At 34.8% G+C, this 21,405-nt stretch overlaps 1 protein-coding gene across 1 annotated transcript in view; it reads left to right on the top strand.

Annotated features, from left to right (window-relative positions):
• The window catches only part of LOC122807617 (fibrinogen-like protein 1), a 498,571-nt gene that overhangs the window by 434,140 nt on the left and 43,026 nt on the right, over window positions 1-21,405 (top strand). The window contains exon 3 of the mRNA XM_044078528.1: window positions 6,364-6,485. Within this exon, the coding sequence (XP_043934463.1) occupies window positions 6,364-6,485 (122 nt within the window). The remainder of the gene's footprint in view (window positions 1-6,363; window positions 6,486-21,405) is intronic.

Genomic DNA, 21,405 nt, shown 5'->3' with positions numbered 1-21,405 from the left:
ACAGGTTCTACATAACCCACATTTTTTCATTTTTGAATTCTTATATTGTCTGTCACTCTCAAAGTATTCTTTAAGATTTTCCCCCCTACTAAATACAATACTGGGACTGTTACCTAAAATATTCGTAATGTCCAATTTATTGTTAAATACTTTCTCCCATGTTTCTTTTACTGTATTAATAATTATACTTGTATTAATACTAAATGGTAATATTAATGCCTCTGTTTTACTCATATTATTTGTTTTTTCACTTGTGTTTGTTGTCCTTCCATACCTCAAAATAGGTTTAAAATTGTGTTTCCTTTTAAAGCACTTATTGTGTTACAATAAAATTTGGAAAAACGGTGATATCAGTCTACGGATCACTTTTGTTTTTTTTATTATTAGTCTTTTTAGTGTTTGTATTTTTCGTTAACAGTTCGTTTATTAAGGTTATCCGTTATTCTGGTACACTGTTTAGTTTTGAGATTTAAAGATAATGGAACAGCTTTTACAACAGCAATTGCTGATTACGCAACGCCTTATAGCTACATTGCAGGAACAAAGAACTGATATTATGGTTCGTAATGGGACTAACAATAATTTAGGAAATGGTAATGTTTCATTGACAGAAACTGAGGAACAATTGTTCACAATACACTCTACACCAGGTACATCACAGAGTGTTCCGTCAGCTAGTGATGGTTCGGGGGATTTGATTGGAAGTCGAACATTACGCTCAAGGACAGGAACTCAAGGGCAGGAAATTCCGCTTCCAAATTCCAGCACGAACGCTAGAGATGGCGCGAAACCTAATGGCAGGAGTGGCCAGAGGATTCCTGACATAAAGGATGTACTTTCAGCTCCTAAAATTTGTTATTCCAACCAGCAATAATGCTCGAGACATGGGATGTTTGAACAAACAACTGCAGGACTTTGAAAAGACTTTAAAGAAGTTTAAGACACTCCAAATGGACAATGTTTATCTTGAGAGGTCGTTGGAGTTAAAACAGGTGCCCAAAGGACTACGTGTGTTTAAATTACCCTTTGGGTTCGAACACAACAGTGAGTTGTTCAATGAACTTATAGATATTTTTGATAACACAGGTATGGAATTGATGAGATTAATTATTAAGAACAACAATTTAAAACTTGCTAAGTTGAATGAAACATTGATTACTTTAGACAATAGTATACAAAATGATTTATTGTTTGAATATAACAAACATCGTTTTGATAACATTATAATAGACATGGATAGATTTGTTAATAAGGGTCTAGATATAAAAAACAGTAAATTACATAGGGACAGTCAAGATTACACAAATAGAAAGGCCTATGCACATTTTAGGGAATATAAACGTAATAGAGCGATGACATACAATAATACAGGTATGGATGACCATATAGTTGATGGTAATGATACGACACAGCAAATGGAGAATCAAAATCAAACAAGGGGTCAAAATAGTAGGGAAAACAAAAATACAGACAAAGCTTTTTTAGAGGAACCAGTAATAAGGAGGTCAGAGCATATAAGGGATCCTTACCAGGGTCAATATCAACAACAGTACTAGAAGAGGGACAGAAGGTACAGAATAAACTCACATTATTGAATGAACAGGTTGATATATCACTGGACAAAGTTGTTAAAACTGTTGAGAAAGAAGTAAACACGTCTGATGTTGATATAATACAGAATGAGTATGTAGAAAAAGAAAAAGATTTATTTGATAACACTATGTACAATGATTCATTTTTTTCTAAATATGTTGAAAATATTGAATTTCTGGATGTGATAGACAACAGTGATGTTAATCAAGAATTTAGCTGTGTTATAATGAAGGAAAGTGGATTTACAGTATATAATTATGCAGATAAAAACCTTTGTCATAATTATGTGTCAAGGATTTAGTTATGTCCCCAATTTTAAACTTGATATTGGGAAAGTGATGATTAATTTAAGACTGTATACAAGATTATTAAACTTAAAAATGTTCTTTTCAAAAAGTGTCAACAAAAATATTGAGACGGACACTAGAAATTTTACTTTAAAGAGAACAAGCACTTTTATTCCACCTCAAAATTCAGTTATTTGTTTATTTGAAATGCTGTGTGATATGCAGATTAGGAGGGTACTAAAGGAACGGTGTGATTTTAAGGACAATTTAACAACAGCAGAAAGGTTTTGCTTAAAAGAAATAACAACATCTGATAAGTATAGAATTATGAAACCTGATAAAGGGGGTGGCATAGTGGTGATGACCAAAGTGGATTATCGGAACAAAATGTCGGACATGTTAAGTGACAGTGATATATATATGAAATAGTCTCAAGATATGAAATGATAAAAGCATATACTAAAATTGATTGGCAACTGTACGAATACCTAATTGAAGGTGTGGTAAGTAAAGAAGAATATAACTATTTTCTAGTAGAGCATCCAATCACACCTTCGATTTTTGGTATACCGAAAATCCACAAAAGTACAAATAACCCCCCCTTTAGACCAATAGCTTCAGCAAAATGTTCTAAATTTGAAGCCATGGCACATTATATAGATGTGAATTGTAAAGAAGTTGTAAAGAAATTATCTCACATTTTAAAGGACTCCTGGCATTGCTTGGAAGTTGTGAAGGAACATTTGTCATATATCAATAAAGACACCATTATGGTCACAATTGATATAGCTAATTTATTTTTGGTGATACCACATGATCTTGGCCTAAAAATGTTTGAGGCAAGTTTGGAGACCTATAGTGATTTCCATATGGTCAAGCGAAGATTGTTAGTTGAAATGATGGAAATGGTATTAACAAACAATTATTTCCAATTAGAAGGTGAATTATTTAGGCAACGCTCAGGTGTGGCCATGGGGGCAAAATGTGCACCTATATATGCAAATTTAGTTTTAGCAAACTGGGAGACACAAAAAATAATTACCAGTAGCTTCTGGCCCAAAATAACATTATACCTTAGGTTTCTAGATGATATAATAATTTTTTGGAAGGGAAAGGAAGAAGAGGTTTTGGAATTTGTGACTTTCTTGGAGAACACCACTCCCTTTTTAAGATTTACATATAATATTCACAAAGACAGTTGTGAATATTTGGATATTCAGTTGCAGAGAAAAGAAGAAAGTATAGAATCAAATATATATAGGAAGAAGACCTACTCTAACTCGTTTTTGCATTTTAATAGTTGTCACCCGTACTTCCAAAAAGGAACCTAGTGAAGGGACAAATGGTAAGACTATCTAGGATTATAAGCAACGAGGTGGTTTTTAAAAACGAGATAGACAAACTCACAGACATGTTCTTGGACAGAGGCTACCCAAAGCAGTTATTAACAGAAATAAAAAATGAAGTGGAGGTTAAAAGGAAACGCAATTTTAAACCTATTTTGAGGTATGGAAGGACAACAAACACAAGTGAAAAAACAAATAATATGAGTAAAACAGAGGCATTAATATTACCATTTAGTATTAATACAAGTATAATTATTAATACAGTAAAAGAAACATGGGAGAAAGTATTTAACAATAAATTGGACATTACGAATATTTTAGGTAACAGTCCCAGTATTGTATTTAGTAGGGGGAAAAATCTTAAAGAATACTTTGAGAGTGACCGACAATATAAGAATTCAAAAATGAAAAAATGTGGGTTATGTAGAACCTGTAAATTCATTAATGATGGTCCCTATGTAATGATACAAAACTTTAACAGATCCATTAGATGTCCAGGTCATGCCAACTGTAACACCAAGATGGTGGTATACTTAGCAACATGTTTATCATGTCCTGCTTACTATGTAGGTAAAACTAAAAGGAAGTTAAAAGAGCGTATAATGGAGCATAATAGAGACATTAAAAATAAGAGGGTAACAAATTCCCTATACCTACATAGTATAAAATGCCTGGATTTCAAAAGGTTTATATTTTTTGTAATTGATAGGATCCCAGATAATATTAACAAGGAAGGAGATGTGAACAACCTACTGGAAACAAAGGAATGTTTATGGCAACTCAGGCTTAATGCCAGTAATGTACCTGGTATCAATGAGCATATTTCCATTTCTAGTATTTTAAAAAATAAATCATATTGTATTTAACAGGTTTTTATACTAAGTAAACAGAATAAAAGAGTACATGCATATTAATAATAATAATAGAAAGCACATTAATAAATACATATAATATTTTAATTTATTTAACATTTATTTATATATATTTAAGAATTTTATAATTTAGAATTTAAAACATGATTGAATAAACACATTAATTTTTAGCATAAGAAGTTTTTAGTATTACATATTTTAGATAGACATATTTATTGAACATTAATTATATAATTTATCACTAATTTTAAATCGGGTTGTATTCATGAATTGGGGTTAGTGTATATGAATTTTATTATAATTATATAGTTACATGTATATATTTTCTGTGAAATATTGTTTTTAATTTTATCAATTTTGAGGCGTTATATTGTTAATGTAAGTTAATTTAATTAATTAATTAATTAATTAATTAATGCAACAAAAGTAACAAGAAATGTATTAATTGATGGTTCCAAATCACAATTTAATTGAAGTAGACATGTGATTGGTCGAAGATAGGTTTGAATTGTATAAAACTGAAAAGGTTTTTAATGTCTTTTACTCTGATGAAACCCACGGACTGGCTGGGTGAAAGCGCTTAGTGTGTTACAATAAAATTTGGAAAAACGGTGATATCAGTCTACGGATCACTTTTGTTTTTTTATTATTAGTCTTTTTAGTGTTCGTATTTTTCGTTAGGTTAATGTTAGCCTAGACTGAGACATAATGTAACACTAGCTATAGTCACAGACTCACAGAGCTATATCCCTTTATTTTCTAGTAAGTGTAATGTTCACTTGCAGAATCCATTTAAGGATGCAGCCAAATCCATATATTATCTTATCCTGTGCATTTTTTTCATTTCTGTACAATGAACCCTACTTGCATAATGTGTTACTCTTATGTCTTTAAGATGTGCCCTGTTAATTATTTTCTCCCTGTTGTGTCTGTTCAATATGTGATATTGTGTATGTGTGTGTGTATATATATATATATATATATATATATATATATATATATATATATATATATATATATAAACTAGAACCTTATTAATCCAAGCCTCAATAACTCCATAATCTGAGGTCCAATAATTTGTGAGGACTTCTCAGAAAGCTGCTGACATCACTGAATGACTCCCACAAAACATCAAAACATTTCTCTTATTTTTCGAGTATATTTGTTTAAGTAATCACAACAGTCTTATAACAGCCCTAGAACAATGTACAAACATTCAGAGTGCAGCACTTCTGCACACACACACACACACACACACACACACACACACACACACACACACCAGTTTTCAGTTAGTTTATACATTATTATGTCTGTGTCCGGAACTAAATAAAAGAGGCATGTCAGCAAGGCATTTCAAACAAGAAATGTATCTGTTTGTGTTGGGAAGATATCTGTAAAATGAAAAGGAAAAAAAACAGTTCCATCTGTGTAGAGGATAATACTGATAGCTCCCACAGACTCATCCAAGGAAGAAAAAAATAGCACTTTATACATTATTATGTCTGTGTCCAGAGCCAGTAATACAAGTATACCTGCATGATGACCTATCACATTTATACAGGAGGTTAGCCATAAGATCATAACAGATCAATCTGTGCAACAGCTGGCAGTAGCAAGACCCTGGTACTGTGTTGCAGTGTATTACAATTAGGCATCTGTGATTCAATGATTAATTGTATCAGCCTTCTTAGATCTACCTGTGGTCTGAACTGGCAGTACCAATTCACTTCAGTCCTACTGCAAAAGAAAACCTGCCATAGTGAGACACCATCGCAAGCTGCCAGTGGAAAACAGTAAGAAGGGACCAGATACTTACTTGCATTTAGCAAGGGAGAGATACAATGCATGTGAAGTGAAATATAATTAGTAATTAAAAACAAGAAAATAAGCATCAACTGAATGGTGTGCAAGGATGTAAAAACTATCCACTCACATAAATTAAAGCAAAAGACTGAAATGTGACATCAGTAAAGGAAAACAAGACATGTAATAGTTTTTTTGTTTCTTTTGCCGTTACTCTGCTTCTGCATGCCTGGGTGGCCACAACTATGTAGTTAATTTGCCTTTGTTCTCTTGCAGCTTTGTCTGACATTCGTATCTTTTGATCTTAATTAGTGCACCAATAGTGGAGAGAACACCAATAGCACCACTAATGGCTTATTATAAAGCCTCATAACAGCCATAACCGCAGCATAAGGCAGTACCAAAACTTTCAGAGTCTGTCCCGCCTTTTCATTCTTCCTCTTCTTTTTCATCTTTTAGTGGATGATTCTGAAAAGTTGGAAAAGGCTTTCCCACGGGATTGTGCTGAAATTTACAGGCAAGGAATCAAAGACAATGGGATCTATACCATCCAGCCTGTCACAAGTAAGCATCCATTTGAGGTGAGTAACTTAAAGAGACAGACACATTTTAAAATAACATTGGCCCTGCTATTTTTTAAACAATTATTCTGGGAGTTGTAAAGAAAACAGACTTTGACACTAAAGTACAACTTGTGGTGCACATGTAATTAATTGGCACTTTCAGAAGAGGTCATTTTAACTTAAACCATGTTTTATTCACAAACATTCTCTACAGCATTTCTAGCACAGTTTTACATATGACTGTTCTTGAATTGGTGAAAGTAAACAACTGTCTTGTTTTACTATGTATTGTAATTCTATTGTCTTCATTGTGATTGGTACATAATGGTGCTTGAGTAATTATCTATGCATGCACTACAGATTTATCGTTGTGTAATGGAGAATGAAAAAGGTAATACCTTGTCTTCACATCATATCTTAATTTCTTTCTATACTTGCATAGATGCATCTGTACAGCAGACACTATCAAACTGGTAGTGCAGGTGCTTTAGTGTTGCATTTTCAGTAAGTAAATGTGCCTGATATCTGTAGGTTGGTGTATGCATGTCATATTCTAATAAATGTTTTCAGCATATTTTATTTGTTTTGTAGAATAAAGCTTATTGATTTGCAGGATAGCAGTCATATCTGTTTTAAGATGGCTATTGTAGCCAAGTATAAAATTGGCATAGTACCTCTGCCTGAAAAAATGGTTTAAGGTGATATGGTTGGACTATTTGTTCAGACTGAGTTCTATAACACTTTGTATGCACTTTGCAGCTAAAATACCAGATACAGGCACACAGGAGAGGTAAGCAATCACATTCTTTACTATAATGGCAACAACTGCTTAAAAGTATACCATTACGAGATATGCATGTGCTATAGCCTTGATGAATTCTTGAAGACACACTGCATCCTACATTAAACATATTTTCTTAAACTTAATGCTTGATTATACATTGCAGTATGTTCCTGGGATTATTAACTCAAACAGGTACTTCCTGTATTCAGCAATTTTTTAACACATATTTAGTTTGCTCTTTCAAGAAAACCCAACAGATTCAAGGATGTGGACTAAGAACTTTTATTAAAATAAAAGGCTTTTTCATAGCACTACACAAGGTATATTTTTATTTTTAACATAAAGGATCACATAGCTTACAAAATGTAAAATAAGCTTGCCTTATGTAAGTTCATAGTTCATGGCTTCAGTCCTAGCTTTTCCCCTCTGAGCTTCACATTTCTGAGTCTCTTTCACTCTACTTCCAGGCTTTCCCTGTCTGTCTGTCTGTCTCTCTCTCTGGTTCAATGTCTCCCTCTTAGAAGCCATCATTTCTGAATCTCTTTCCAGCTCTCTGCCTTTCACCTCTCTCTTTTTCCTGCCTCTGGGCTTCCCTTTAAAATACCAAAATGTCATAATGTTGACTTGCAAAACATCGAGACAAAAAACACAAAACTACATTTCTGAAGGTTCACATCATCATAATTTTTCACAGCGTAGGTAAACAGCTGGCCAACAGTACATAAAAAAAAACGAAGCAAATGAAACCCTCCAAGTGGTGGGGGGGCTTTGCCCTCCCACATCCCTGCCTAATTAAATATACCAACTCCAAGATCACATTACAGTGAAGAAAAGGGCAAAGTGCACCATGTTCATAGGTTCATAGGTTCATAGGTTCATACTAGGCTATCTGCCCAAGGGCATTTATAAGCCTAGCCCATAGTTATGTGGCTTTCGCCACCCCTTTAATTTGAATAAAAACTATGCCTATCATTTTGCTGTGCCTCTGTCAAGCAGTGACACTGAAGTAATCCCTGGGGTATATCTGCAATCTCCCATCCATTGGTCAAGATTCCTCTTGAACAAGGCCAGAGAGGTGCTCTGCCTCACATGTACCGGGATTTTGTTCCACAGCATAGGGAGTCTCTGGGTGATGAATCTGTCCCTCCAGCACGTTCTATTTATAACCGTGTCAAGGTTTAAGTCTCCGCCCTTGTGGTTCTGAGGGATCTAGATTACCATTTAGTATTAATACAAGTATAATTATTAATACAGTAAAAGAAACATGGGAGGTATTTAACAATAAATTGGACATTACAAAATATTTTGGGTAACAGTTGAACCAGTATTTGTATTTAGTAGGGGGAAAAAATCTTAGCTAATATCTTTGAGAGTGACAGAGCTATTGAGTAAGAAATTCAAAATGAAAAAATAATGAGGCTAGAACCTGTAAATTACATTAATTTATGTAATCAAATACAAAACTTTCTTTCGAACAGATCCATATGAGCATGTCCAGGTCATGCCAACTGTGAACACCAAGATGGTGAGTATAAAATGCCTGGATTTCAAAAGGTTTATATTTTTGTAATTGATAGATCCCAGATAATATTAACAAGGAAGGAGATGTGAACAACCCACTGGAAACAAAGGGAATGTTTATAACTCAGGCTTAATGCCAGTAATGTACTGGTATCAATGAGCATATTTCCATTTCTAGCATTTTAAAAATAAATCATATTGTATTTAACAGGTTTTTATACTAAGTAAACAGAATAAAAGAGTACATGCATATTAATAATAATAGTAGAAAGCACATTAATAAATACATATAATATTTTAATTTATTTAACATATATTTATATATATTTAAGAATTTTATAATTTAGAATTTAAAACATGATTGAATAAACACATTAATTTTTAGCATAAGAAGTTTTTAGTATTACATATTTTAGATAGACATATTTATTGAACATTAATTATATAATTTATCACTAATTTTAAATCGGGTTGTATTCATGAATTGGGGTTAGTGTATATGAATTTTATTATAATTATATAGTTACATGTATATATTTTCTGTGAAATATTGTTTTTAATTTTATCAATTTTGAGGCGTTATATTGTTAATTTAAGTTAATTTAATTAATTAATTAATTAATTAATTAATGCAACAAAAGTAACAAGAAATGTATTAATTGATGGTTCCAAATCACAATTTAATTGAAGTAGACATGTGACTGGTCGAAGATAGGTTTGAATTGTATAAAACTGAAAAGGTTTTTAATGTCTTTACTCTGATGAAACCCATGGACTGGCTGGGTGAAAGCGCTTAGTGTGTTACAAATAAAATTTGGAAAACGGTGATATCAGTCTACGGATCACTTTTGTTTTTTTATTATTAGTCTTTTTAGTGTTCGTATTTTTCGTTAGGTTAATGTTAGCCTAGACTGAGACATAATGTAACACTAGCTATAGTCACAGACTCACAGAGCTATATCCCTTTTGTTTTCTAGTAAGTGTAATGTTCACTTGCAGAATCCATTTAAGGATGCAGCCAAATCCATATATTATCTTATCCTGTGCATTTTTTTCATTTCTGTACAATGAACCCTACTTGCATAATGTGTTACTCTTATGTCTTTAAGATGTGCCCTGTTAATTATTTTCTCCTGTTGTGTCTGTTCAATATGTGATATTGTCTATGTGTGTGTGTATATATAAATATATATATATATATATATATATATATATATATATATACATATATATATATAAAACTAGAACCTTATTAATCCAAGCTTCAATAACTCCATAATCTGAGGTCCAATAATTTGTGAGGACTTCTCAGAAAGCTGCTGACATCACTGAATGACTCCCACAAAACATCAAAACATTTCTCTTATTTTTCGAGTATATTTGTTTAAGTAATCACAACAGTCTTATAACAGCCCTAGAACAATGTACAAACATTCAGAGTAGCACTTCTGCATTACAGCACACACACACACACACACACACACACACACCAGTTTTCAGTTAGTTTATACATTATTATGTCTGTGTCCAGAACTAAATAAAAGAGGCATGTCAGCAAGGCATTTCAAACAAGAAATGTATCTGTTTGTGTTGGGAAGATATCTGTAAAATGAAAAGGAAAAAAAACAGTTCCATCTGTTTAGAGGATAATATTGATAGCTCCCACAGACTCATCCAAGGAAGAAAAAAATAGCACTTTATACATTATTATGTCTGTGTCCAGAGCCAGTAATACAAGTATACCTGCATGATGACCTATCACATTTATACAGGAGGTTAGCCATAAGATCATAACAGATCAATCTGTGCAACAGCTGGCAGTAGCAAGACCCTGGTACTGCGTTGCAGTGTATTACAATTAGGCATCTGTGATTCAATGATTAATTGTATCAGCCTTCTTAGATCTACCTGTGGTCTGAACTGGCAGTACCAATTCACTTCAGTCCTACTGCAAAAGAAAACCTGCCATAGTGAGACACCATCGCAAGCTGCCAGTGGAAAACAGTAAGAAGGGACCAGATACTTACTTGCATTTAGCAAGGGAGAGATACAATGCATGTGAAGTGAAATATAATTAGTAATTAAAAACAAGAAAATAAGCATGAACTGAATGGTGTGCAAGGATGTAAAAACTATCCACTCACATAAATTAAAGCAAAAGACTGAAATGTGACATCAGTAAAGGAAAACAAGACATGTAATAGTTTTTTTGTTTCTTTTGCCGTTACTCTGCTTCTGCATGCCTGGGTGGCCACAACTATGTAGTTAATTTGCCTTTGTTCTCTTGCAGCTTTGTCTGACATTCGTATCTTTTGATCTTAATTAGTGCACCAATAGTGGAGAGAACACCAATAGCACCACTAATGGCTTATTATAAAGCCTCATAACAGCCATAACCGCAGCATAAGGCAGTACCAAAACTTTCAGAGTCTGTCCCGCCTTTTCATTCTTCCTCTTCTTTTTCATCTTTTAGTGGATGATTCTGAAAAGTTGGAAAAGGCTTTCCCACGGGATTGTGCTGAAATTTACAGGCAAGGAATCAAAGACAATGGGATCTATACCATCCAGCCTGTCACAAGTAAGCATCCATTTGAGGTGAGTAACTTAAAGAGACAGACACATTTTAAAATAACATTGGCCCTGCTATTTTTTAAACAATTATTCTGGGAGTTGTAAAGAAAACAGACTTTGACACTAAAGTACAACTTGTGGTGCACATGTAATTAATTGGCACTTTCAGAAGAGGTCATTTTAACTTAAACCATGTTTTATTCACAAACATTCTCTACAGCATTTCTAGCACAGTTTTACATATGACTGTTCTTGAATTGGTGAAAGTAAACAACTGTCTTGTTTTACTATGTATTGTAATTCTATTGTCTTCATTGTGATTGGTACATAATGGTGCTTGAGTAATTATCTATGCATGCACTACAGATTTATCGTTGTGTAATGGAGAATGAAAAAGGTAATACCTTGTCTTCACATCATATCTTAATTTCTTTCTATACTTGCATAGATGCATCTGTACAGCAGACACTATCAAACTGGTAGTGCAGGTGCTTTAGTGTTGCATTTTCAGTAAGTAAATGTGGCTGATATCTGTAGGTTGGTGTATGCATGTCATATTCTAATAAATGTTTTCAGCATATTTTATTTGTTTTGTAGAATAAAGCTTATTGATTTGCAGGATAGCAGTCATATCTGTTTTAAGCTGGCTATTGTAGCCAAGTATAAAATTGGCATAGTACCTCTGCCTGAAAAAATGGTTTAAGGTGATATGGTTGGACTATTTGTTCAGACTGAGTTCTATAACACTTTGTATGCACTTTGCAGCTAAAATACCAGATACAGGCACCCAGGAGAGGTAAGCAACCACATTCTTTACTATAATGGCAACAACTGCTTAAAAGTATACCATTACGAGATATGCATGTGCTATAGCCTTGATGGATTCTTGAAGACACACTGCATCCTACATTAAACATATTTTCTTAAACTTAATGCTTGATTATACATTGCAGTATGTTCCTGGGATTATTAACTCAAACAGGTACTTCCTGTATTCAACAATTTTTTAACACATATTTAGTTTGCTCTTTCAAGAAAACCCAACAGATTCAAGGATGTGGACTAAGAACTTTTATTAAAATAAAAGGCTTTTTCATAGCACTACACAAGGTATATTTTTATTTTTAACATAAAGGATCACATAGCTTACAAAATGTAAAATAAGCTTGCCTTATGTAAGTTCATAGTTCATGGCTTCAGTCCTAGCTTTTCCCCTCTGAGCTTCACATTTCTGAGTCTCTTTCACTCTACTTCCAGGCTTTCCCTGTCTGTCTGTCTCTCTCTCTCTCTGGTTCAATGTCTCCCTCTTAGAAGCCATCATTTCTGAATCTCTTTCCAGCTCTCTGCCTTTCACCTCTCTCTTTTTCCTGCCTCTGGGCTTCCCTTTAAAATACCAAAATGGCATAATGTTGACTTGCAAAACATCGAGACAAAAAACACAAAACTACATTTCTGAAGGTTCACATCATCATAATTTTTCACAGCGTAGGTAAACAGCTGGCCAACAGTACATAAAGAAAACGAAGCAAATGAAACCCTCCAAGTGGTGGGGGGGCTTTGCCCTCCCACATCCCTGCCTAATTAAATATACCAACTCCAAGATCACACTACAGTGAAGAAAAGGGCAAAGTGCACCATGTTGGCCAACTGCCTCTTTTGGCGGTGAAAAATTATGGTGATGTGAACTTTTGGTAATGTAAAGTTTCATGGTTTTCGTCTTGATGTTCTGCAAGTCAACATTATGCCATTTCAGTATTTTAAAGTAGACCTATATATATATATATATATATATATATATATATATATATATATATATATGTATATCCATAAGACTGACACCCAAAATCCTGAAAATTCAAAATCCTGAATCCCAAAAGGCTAAAAACACACAGGATACACACACACTGACTATAAACAAGACAAAGCATATTACTTTCCACCAAGTATGAGCAGGGGGACAAGCACCCCTTATGCCCTCCCACACCCTCTGCTATTTAAATATATCAGCTCCGAGATTGCACTCCACAGAAAAAAATGCCGGACCTACCATTGCATGTTTCATGACTGCCTGTTGTAATCTTAGTAATGTTCCCTTCTAACTTGCTATACTACAGTATAACTCATGTTAATGTAGTGAAGTGCAATCTCAGAGTTGATATCTTTAAGTAGCAGGGAGTTTGGGGGGCACAGCCCCCCACAAAGGGGATGCAGGGGGGCTTGCTCCCTGCTCATACTTGGTGGAAAGTAATATGCTTTGTCTTGCTTTGTTTCTCTGAGTCCTTGCACTGGAATCTAGTCAGTGTTTGTATCTTGTGTGTTTTCAGTCTTTTGGGATTCAGGATTTTGAATTTTCAGGATTTTGGGTGTCAGTCTTATGGGATTCAAGATTGTGGGTTTTCAGTCTTCTGAAGTGAATCCATATATATATATATATATATATATATATATATACATATAAATATATATATATATATATATATATATATATATATATATATATATATATATATATATATATACATATAAATATATATATATATATATATACACATATAAATATATATATATATATATATATATATGGATCTACTGGTTTTAGTCGAATACCACTTATTTGAAAAAGAGCAGTAGACCGCTCAGTTATGCAAAAGTGCACTTATTCGAAAGTGCACTTTCGTGAAACTCGGTTCAATGAACCAATAAAAAGATTAAAAAAAAACAGAAAACACTTACTAACATTACACTGAGTGCAGAGCTTCACCCCTCACACCCCCCCCTACTTAAATATACCAACTCCAAGATCGCACTACAGTGGGGAACAGGTACATTTCCTGTTACCCACTGTAGTGTGCCTCGGCGCTTCAGTTTCTCTGAGTGGTACATTGAACCGCACTTCGCTTAAGTGCACTTTCGCGTAACCGAAGATCCACTGTTCCTTTTCGAACAAGTGGATTTTCGGACGTTTACAGAAGACCCATATATATATATATATATATATATATATATATATATATATATATATATATATAAACACAGACACACATAGTATATGGAAATATATATATATATATATATATATATATATATATATATTTGTAAACTTAGGAAATTGTATGACATGCATCATTTTGAAGTAGGTACATATACAACATTTTGACAGTAATATTGATACGTTTGAAACAAGCACTATACACCAACAGTTTGATAGCAGCATTTCAGTCTGTGCTGTCATACTATGTAAGAAAATCATTCCATTTGGATATTTTTCTAACTCTGCCTTATCTCAGCATTCTACAGCCACTAGAAGATGATAATATTGTCACATTAGGTTCAGTGGTTACATCTGGTAATTGGTCATAACCAGGCGAATTGTCATCATTGGCCAGTACACAGTCAGAATTAGGAAACATTGTGAAGTGCTCTATGAAACAGTTTACTAGTGGGGTAACTGACTTTTCCTGGCTTGAACTGTCCTTTATTGGTAGTGTCTCATTTACATCACTGAACTAACATTCCAGTCCTACATTTTATTTCTCAAAATTAGACCTTCTTTGCTCTTGACAATGTAGATCCTTGCTGTGTTTGCATGACAATTTATAAAATGCTTCTGCTTTTCCAAGTATTCATCAGCTGGAGTTGAATTCTGACTGTGTTTCCCAAACTCAGCACAGGTAATATCTTAGCTGATGTACAGTATTAGTAGTATGTATTATTTCTGTTTGTGCTGAACTGCTTGCCATATCTATATCTATATCTGTCTGTATATATATATATATATATATATATATATATATATATCTACTTGAGTAAACCGAAATTCTATTAAAATTAATTTTACTTAACCAAGACGATATACCGAAAACTTAGTTTAACGAACGTTCACATCATCAGATTTTTAATCTGGGAAAGGAGGCAGTTGGCCAACATAAAAAAAAAAAACAAACACACCAAAGCATGTCAAACCCACCCAAGTAGGGGGATTCACCCCCACACCCCCCCCAAACTAAAGATATCAACTCTAAGATTGGACTATAGTGGGGAAAAGGGCAAGTGTCCCCACATTGGCCAGTTGCCTGCTTTCCCAGATTAAAATTCTGGTGATGTGAATTTTCGTTAAACTATGTTTTAGTATTGTCATCTTGGTTAAGTAAAATTTGATTTAATGGAATTTCAGTCTACTCAAGTAGACCCATATACATATATATATATATATATATATATATATATATATATATATATATATATGTGTGTGTGTGTGTGTGTGTGTGTGTGTTGGACATTTGGCATTTATTTTGGCCAAGTGGAATATAAGATGCTGACAACTTATGTCACCATGAGCAACTGTGAAGGTGAAAATCCTATTTGCTGTAGTGGGCTGTTTCCATGTTTGAGAAGACCAAAGTAAAAGTGCTGTTTAAAGCTGGCAATGCATTTTTGTGATATTCTTTGCTGTTTGGATAGCTTCCTCAATTTGACCATTAGACTTAGGGTGTCTTCGTGAAGATGTGATGTCTTAAAATTCCACAGTTGTGACAAACCTGAAAATTATTTGATTACAAACTATGGACCATTATCTTTGATGAGTGGGGTCAGGGTTCCATAATATGGAAAACTGGTCTTCATCAGTGTAATAATAGTTTATGAAGTGGTGTCTTTAAAGTTAATGACCCCGGACCACTTCAAGTAGTAGTCAAAGGAGATGAGATACTAAATGTCCTTGAACTAAAACAAATCAGGAGCAACTTTACTCCATGATCTCTCAGGAATTTCTTGAGGTATTAGGGAATGTCTGGAGTTGATTTTATGATATATTTATTGTATTTATTCATTTATTTCCATTTGTTGATTAGGGGCATTCCTACTGGGCTGATTTGACTTTTCCAGAGGAAGGCCGGAGAAAAGAGCTCAGCATTCAATGCATTTTAATAGATGTGCAAACTACAATAAAAATATCAAACAATATAAACAGCCTCGTGAACATTATAGGAAAATACACAATCCAATTGAGAATATTCATTAATTTACATATACAGAATACTTGCATTTGTTCAATATAACTGTGTTGCATATCACAAAATACAGCATATATGAATTCAACAGCATAATACACAGTACCATGCAATATAGTTAGTATGAACATGGTATGAACATATGCACTATATGTGCAATAAAGAAAATTAGGTATATGAAGGACATAAGGTGAATAGAGAGAGAAGATATGGATACACTAGGAGTATATTAAGGCAAAATGGAATATACAGAGAAGTACATAGCTGGTTAAATCACAAGGTACTGGTAAGGTAAGAATAGCAGGATAGAAAGAGGTGATTTAGGGACTGAAAAAATAAGGGTATAATTCTAGTCTGTGTAATGGGAAAGATAAGTTTGATAGTAAGGAATTGGAAGTGAGGATAGGTGCTGAGAATGGGGATGGGGGTGGATTTGGTAGCCATTTGCATCTAGAGTGTTCTTGTTATGTGATTGTGGTGAAAGATCAGTTCCATTTTACTGTGTAGTGATTTTTTTTTATTTAGTTAGAAAGATTTTAGTGTTTGGTTCTGATCATATTTCTAGTTGTATAGAACTCCATACCTTTGCCATAATAATAGAGTGTAAGGTATGACAGCAGTGGTTATTTGACATTACTAAAAGTAATTGATTTTGGCTACCAGACTGGAGTTATCTAAATAAAGCCCTTACTGCACACCCATATGTCCCAGTGTTCAACTAGTGACACAGGCAGTGCTGGGACAGGCAGAGGAGATTGGGAGTGATCCATGCTGGACGACCCATCAAAGAGAGAGGAAAGCTGCCTTGACTCACTGCAGGAGCAGTATTAAACAACCTACAAGTCATATAAAAAGCAGAAATATTACTACATACAACATATTGGATTGGTGGGGGGGGGGGGTTAGGATTGCTTACTTGCTTGAAGGACACCAACATCTCATTTTTGACCTCCCTTTGTCTTCCCGGTCATCAAGAATAGGTATATCCTCTGACAAAACTCAGTACAGGTCTCATCTACCTTATTAGCTGATAATGCAGCATTGTTTCAGCATATGCCTACAGACCAACAGAGTAGGGCTGTGGTCAAATGGGGCCCTATGCAGTGTAAGGGACCATTTCCCTGCCAGCCATACCAGTATCTCATTACTTGGCTGCCTGTTCCCAAATGCCATAAAACACGATTCAGACCTATCAGTGCATATACTATTTTCATTTGTTTTACTTTTACAGTTAACACAGATATTTGTATTTCAAGTAAAATTTATTCCAACTTAATCCTCTGTTGTCAGCAATTTTAGAAATGACCAATCCATCTTTACATATACTATTTACATGTCTTTTCAAAGTCTCTCAGTTTCTGTTCTAAATTGAATATGAATTTTCTTCTTAGTTTTTTCTGAAAAAAGCTTTAACTACATAAGCATTCCACGGAGTACATTCGTATTTTCAGATTGACTCAAAAATGTTTCCATTGCCTGACAGTTTTCAAAATTATATCACAAAACATTTCTTAGCTTATATGAATGAAAGCTCTTTCCTCTCCTGGAGAAGTTCTTGAAGGTGGAATAACATTGCCCCATACCTCATATCTTTCTATTTCTTTCTTCCTTGGAGAAAATCCTGGTATAATTTATTCTTTGTTTCGTAACAGTTTCTTTTCTTGATATTTTTTTTCCTTAACCATGTCAGCATAAGGTTTTGTCTTACCATCCCCTGCTTTTGTGTATCAAAAGTACCTCTTTGTTTTGAATTTTGTCCATTATATCTCCCCATGGCATATTCCTGCCACTCTTAGGTTAGCTTTCCTGTCATAACTTCTTTAATAAAACATCCTGCCACCCTGCTGACTGGACAGTACATCCCTCATCATCCTAGTTCTCTTCCTGGAATAGCTGCTTCTGGAAAATCCCTTCTGAATCTGGAAAAGGCTCTCTTACCTTTTCTTAGACTATGCACCTTTCTGCTGTTTCAAAAATATCCATAGAAGACTGTACTGCATTTCTACAATCATTTCCAGCAAATTGAATTCCACTAGATGGCATATAGGTTTACATACATTTGTGCGAATGGCATTCTGTCAACTGCAGTGTAACGAAAATCAGAATGTTGACCGCACAAACATTTGTGAACCAGATAGTCGATTCCACTTATGAGAATGCACTACTGCATTCGCATAAGTGTAAGTCGACTATCTGCACAGAGATTGCAATACAGTGGGGAGTGGAAAGTCATCCACATCCCCACTGTAGTGTGATCTCGGAGTTAGAATATATAAGTAGGGAGATGGGGGGTCTGGGGGGGCTTGCCCCCCTGCAAAAACATGATTTGTCATATAGGAGTCTGATGTACATCAGCTCCTATATGGCTATCACATGGTGATTCCGACAACAATGTTGTGTCAAATGCATCGAGCATTTGGTTCGACATTGCCACCGGTAGTTTCTTTTACTTTCGGTATTACTATTCGTTTATTTGAACAGAAAATGTTTTTCCGTTCAAACAAACAATAGTAAACCCGGCATATATGCCTTCTCTCTTGATTATCTGATCTCAGACACTGATATAGAAGGCTTGACTACCTTCTCTTCTCTCTCAGCACATTTTTAAGCTGATTTGAAGGCCTGACCACTGCCTTCTGCTCCAGATCACCACCAAACAACTGTCTCAACTCTATTGCTATAACTCCCTGCTTCTCTGAGCAGACTCCACTCCAGAAACAGAAGCAGGAAGTGCAATCACAAAATGTTCCCCCACAATGAAAGAAAGTAGGGGACTGCTGCACCAAATACAAAACTAAAGTAACATGGGAGGGGAAGAATTCAGACCCTATATTCCTGACACAGTAAACAGCAGCATTATCCCACTATAGAATTGGAATAATGGGATGCAGGAACCAAGTATTTATAAAGATACACAGAAATGTGACCATCAGTTACAGCTTGCTGAAAATCACACAGCAGGCAAATGGAGGTGAAAGGGTTGTACTTTTGACTACAGGAAGGAGTGCATTAATATTGCATGGATTTCTAATGACTGGCATTATTGATTGACTGTAAACCTCAGTGACTTTTAACCATCAGTGATTTATCAAAAAATGAAGGTCTGGCAGTTATTGCCAGGGGTTAAGACTCTAAGCTGTTATGAGTTGCTTCCAGTAGTCACAGTTCCATTCATTCTACCCCATTTGCTTGCCACTAAATTCTGTTGCCTACTGTGTGAGTCTTAGCAAATCACTTGTCCAGACAGTGCTCCGGGTGAGTTTCAATCTAATGGGCTGGCATTATTTACTTACTTTACCATCTGAGGACCCCACACACACACACACACACACACACACACACACACACAAAAACCTCTTTATGAAATGTTCTATCCATCAGATAGTTCTGGAGCCAAGTAAGTGAGTCCATCAGCAATTACTAATAATGTAAGCATTGCTATGAGTGAAGAATGACTCTGATTGAAATACCCTTTTTATATCTGCAAGTATTGCACCCTTTAACAGGCATATTCATATTTTCATAGATTGTATCTGTGATGTATAGCTATTAGGTTATTCACTCTTTTCCTAAAGCCATTCTGAGAACAGCACAGGTGTCAATATTTATTCTCCCAAAGCAGACAATAAACAATTCTCTGAAATATGTTCGCAAATGGCTTAGATATTGAGCTAAACATATACTTGTGTTAGTGTTGGCCATCTTCGTCAGCTGAACAATCATGCCATGTTTTAGGGCAGTAAGTGTCACACTTGAGGTAAAAGACAAAGATAAACCAATTGCCAGTTTCAGTAAGAATTGATGAATTGCTGCCATTACTTTTCCTTTATCTGTCAGCTACATTATAAGTTCTTGAACTATTTCACCTTTGACATGTTAAAGTGAAAGGTAAATAATCAGGCTAGACTTCATGCATAATGAGAAAGGACTATTTATTGGAACGTTTAGACTACTGTTAAGATCCCTATCACTGCTGTATGTGCTAAAATATAGTAGTTTTGCCAGTTACAGAGCTTTGGTAGACACACCAACGCCTGCCTCCATCTGCATATTAATTTTGAGCACGCAGTGGTGCAGCGGTAGCGTTGTCGCCTCACAGCAAGAGGTTCTCCCGTTCAATTCTCGGCTGGAGTACCTTCTGTGTGGAGTCTGCATGTCCTCCCCGCGGTCGAGTGGCATTCGAAAGACATGTGTGAATGGGCGTGCCTTCGTTGAAGGTTGGGCATTGGGCTGGCACCTCGGCACCATAAAAATCAACTGCCAATCATTAGCGGACCGGAGTTCGCTGTAGCGACCCCTAACTGGGAAAAGCCGAAAGAAAAACAACAACTAATTTGCAATTTCCTGTGCAAATTAAAGATGCTGTCTCATTCATTGTTGTACTGTATAAGTAGAGAGGAAGGAATTCATATGATTCCCAATCTCATTGTACTTTCTGCAATGTGTTGTGCAGTCATCTTCCTGCTTTATTTCCTGTACTGCACTTTGTGAGCTATGTTCTGTACTACACTTCTTGTACAATCGGTCCCCATCAAGTGAAAGACTTTAATCAGCAGGTCACACAAATGGAATGTTAAAATTAAATTGTTTTGGGTGGCCATGGGCCCCTCTGAAGCTGTGAGCTCTGGGCACTGACCATTTCACCCCTTTTATAATCTGCCACTGCTTTTATGCTCAATGGTGGCTTGTGAAAAAAGTGTTAAAAACAAAGAAAACTGTTATTAACATCTTAATAAGAGGGATGATAAATTAATATATACATACATATCTTCTGGTAATAGGACAATGAATTATTTCCGCCTCCAGTTCAATAATTATCTCCAAAACATTACAATCAAATGATACCACTAGGTACAGAAAATAACATTAAGTGCATGTGGTAGTGGAGATAACCAACACAAGATACAGGCCTAGAGTAACCTTACAGACTAAATTTGTAACCTACAAATAATTATAATTATAATTTTGCCAGCAATTAGTATGAAAACTAATTCCTATACAGTTCTGGGGGACATCATTTCAGCAAGTCTGAATCAGTAACGCAGGGATGATA

Source organism: Protopterus annectens, chromosome 7.part1 (genome assembly GCF_019279795.1).
Source record: "Protopterus annectens isolate FY-2018-M chromosome 7.part1, PAN1.0, whole genome shotgun sequence".
Classification (NCBI taxonomy): Eukaryota; Metazoa; Chordata; order Ceratodontiformes; family Protopteridae; genus Protopterus; species Protopterus annectens.
This window is presented reverse-complemented; position numbering and strand designations above follow the sequence as displayed.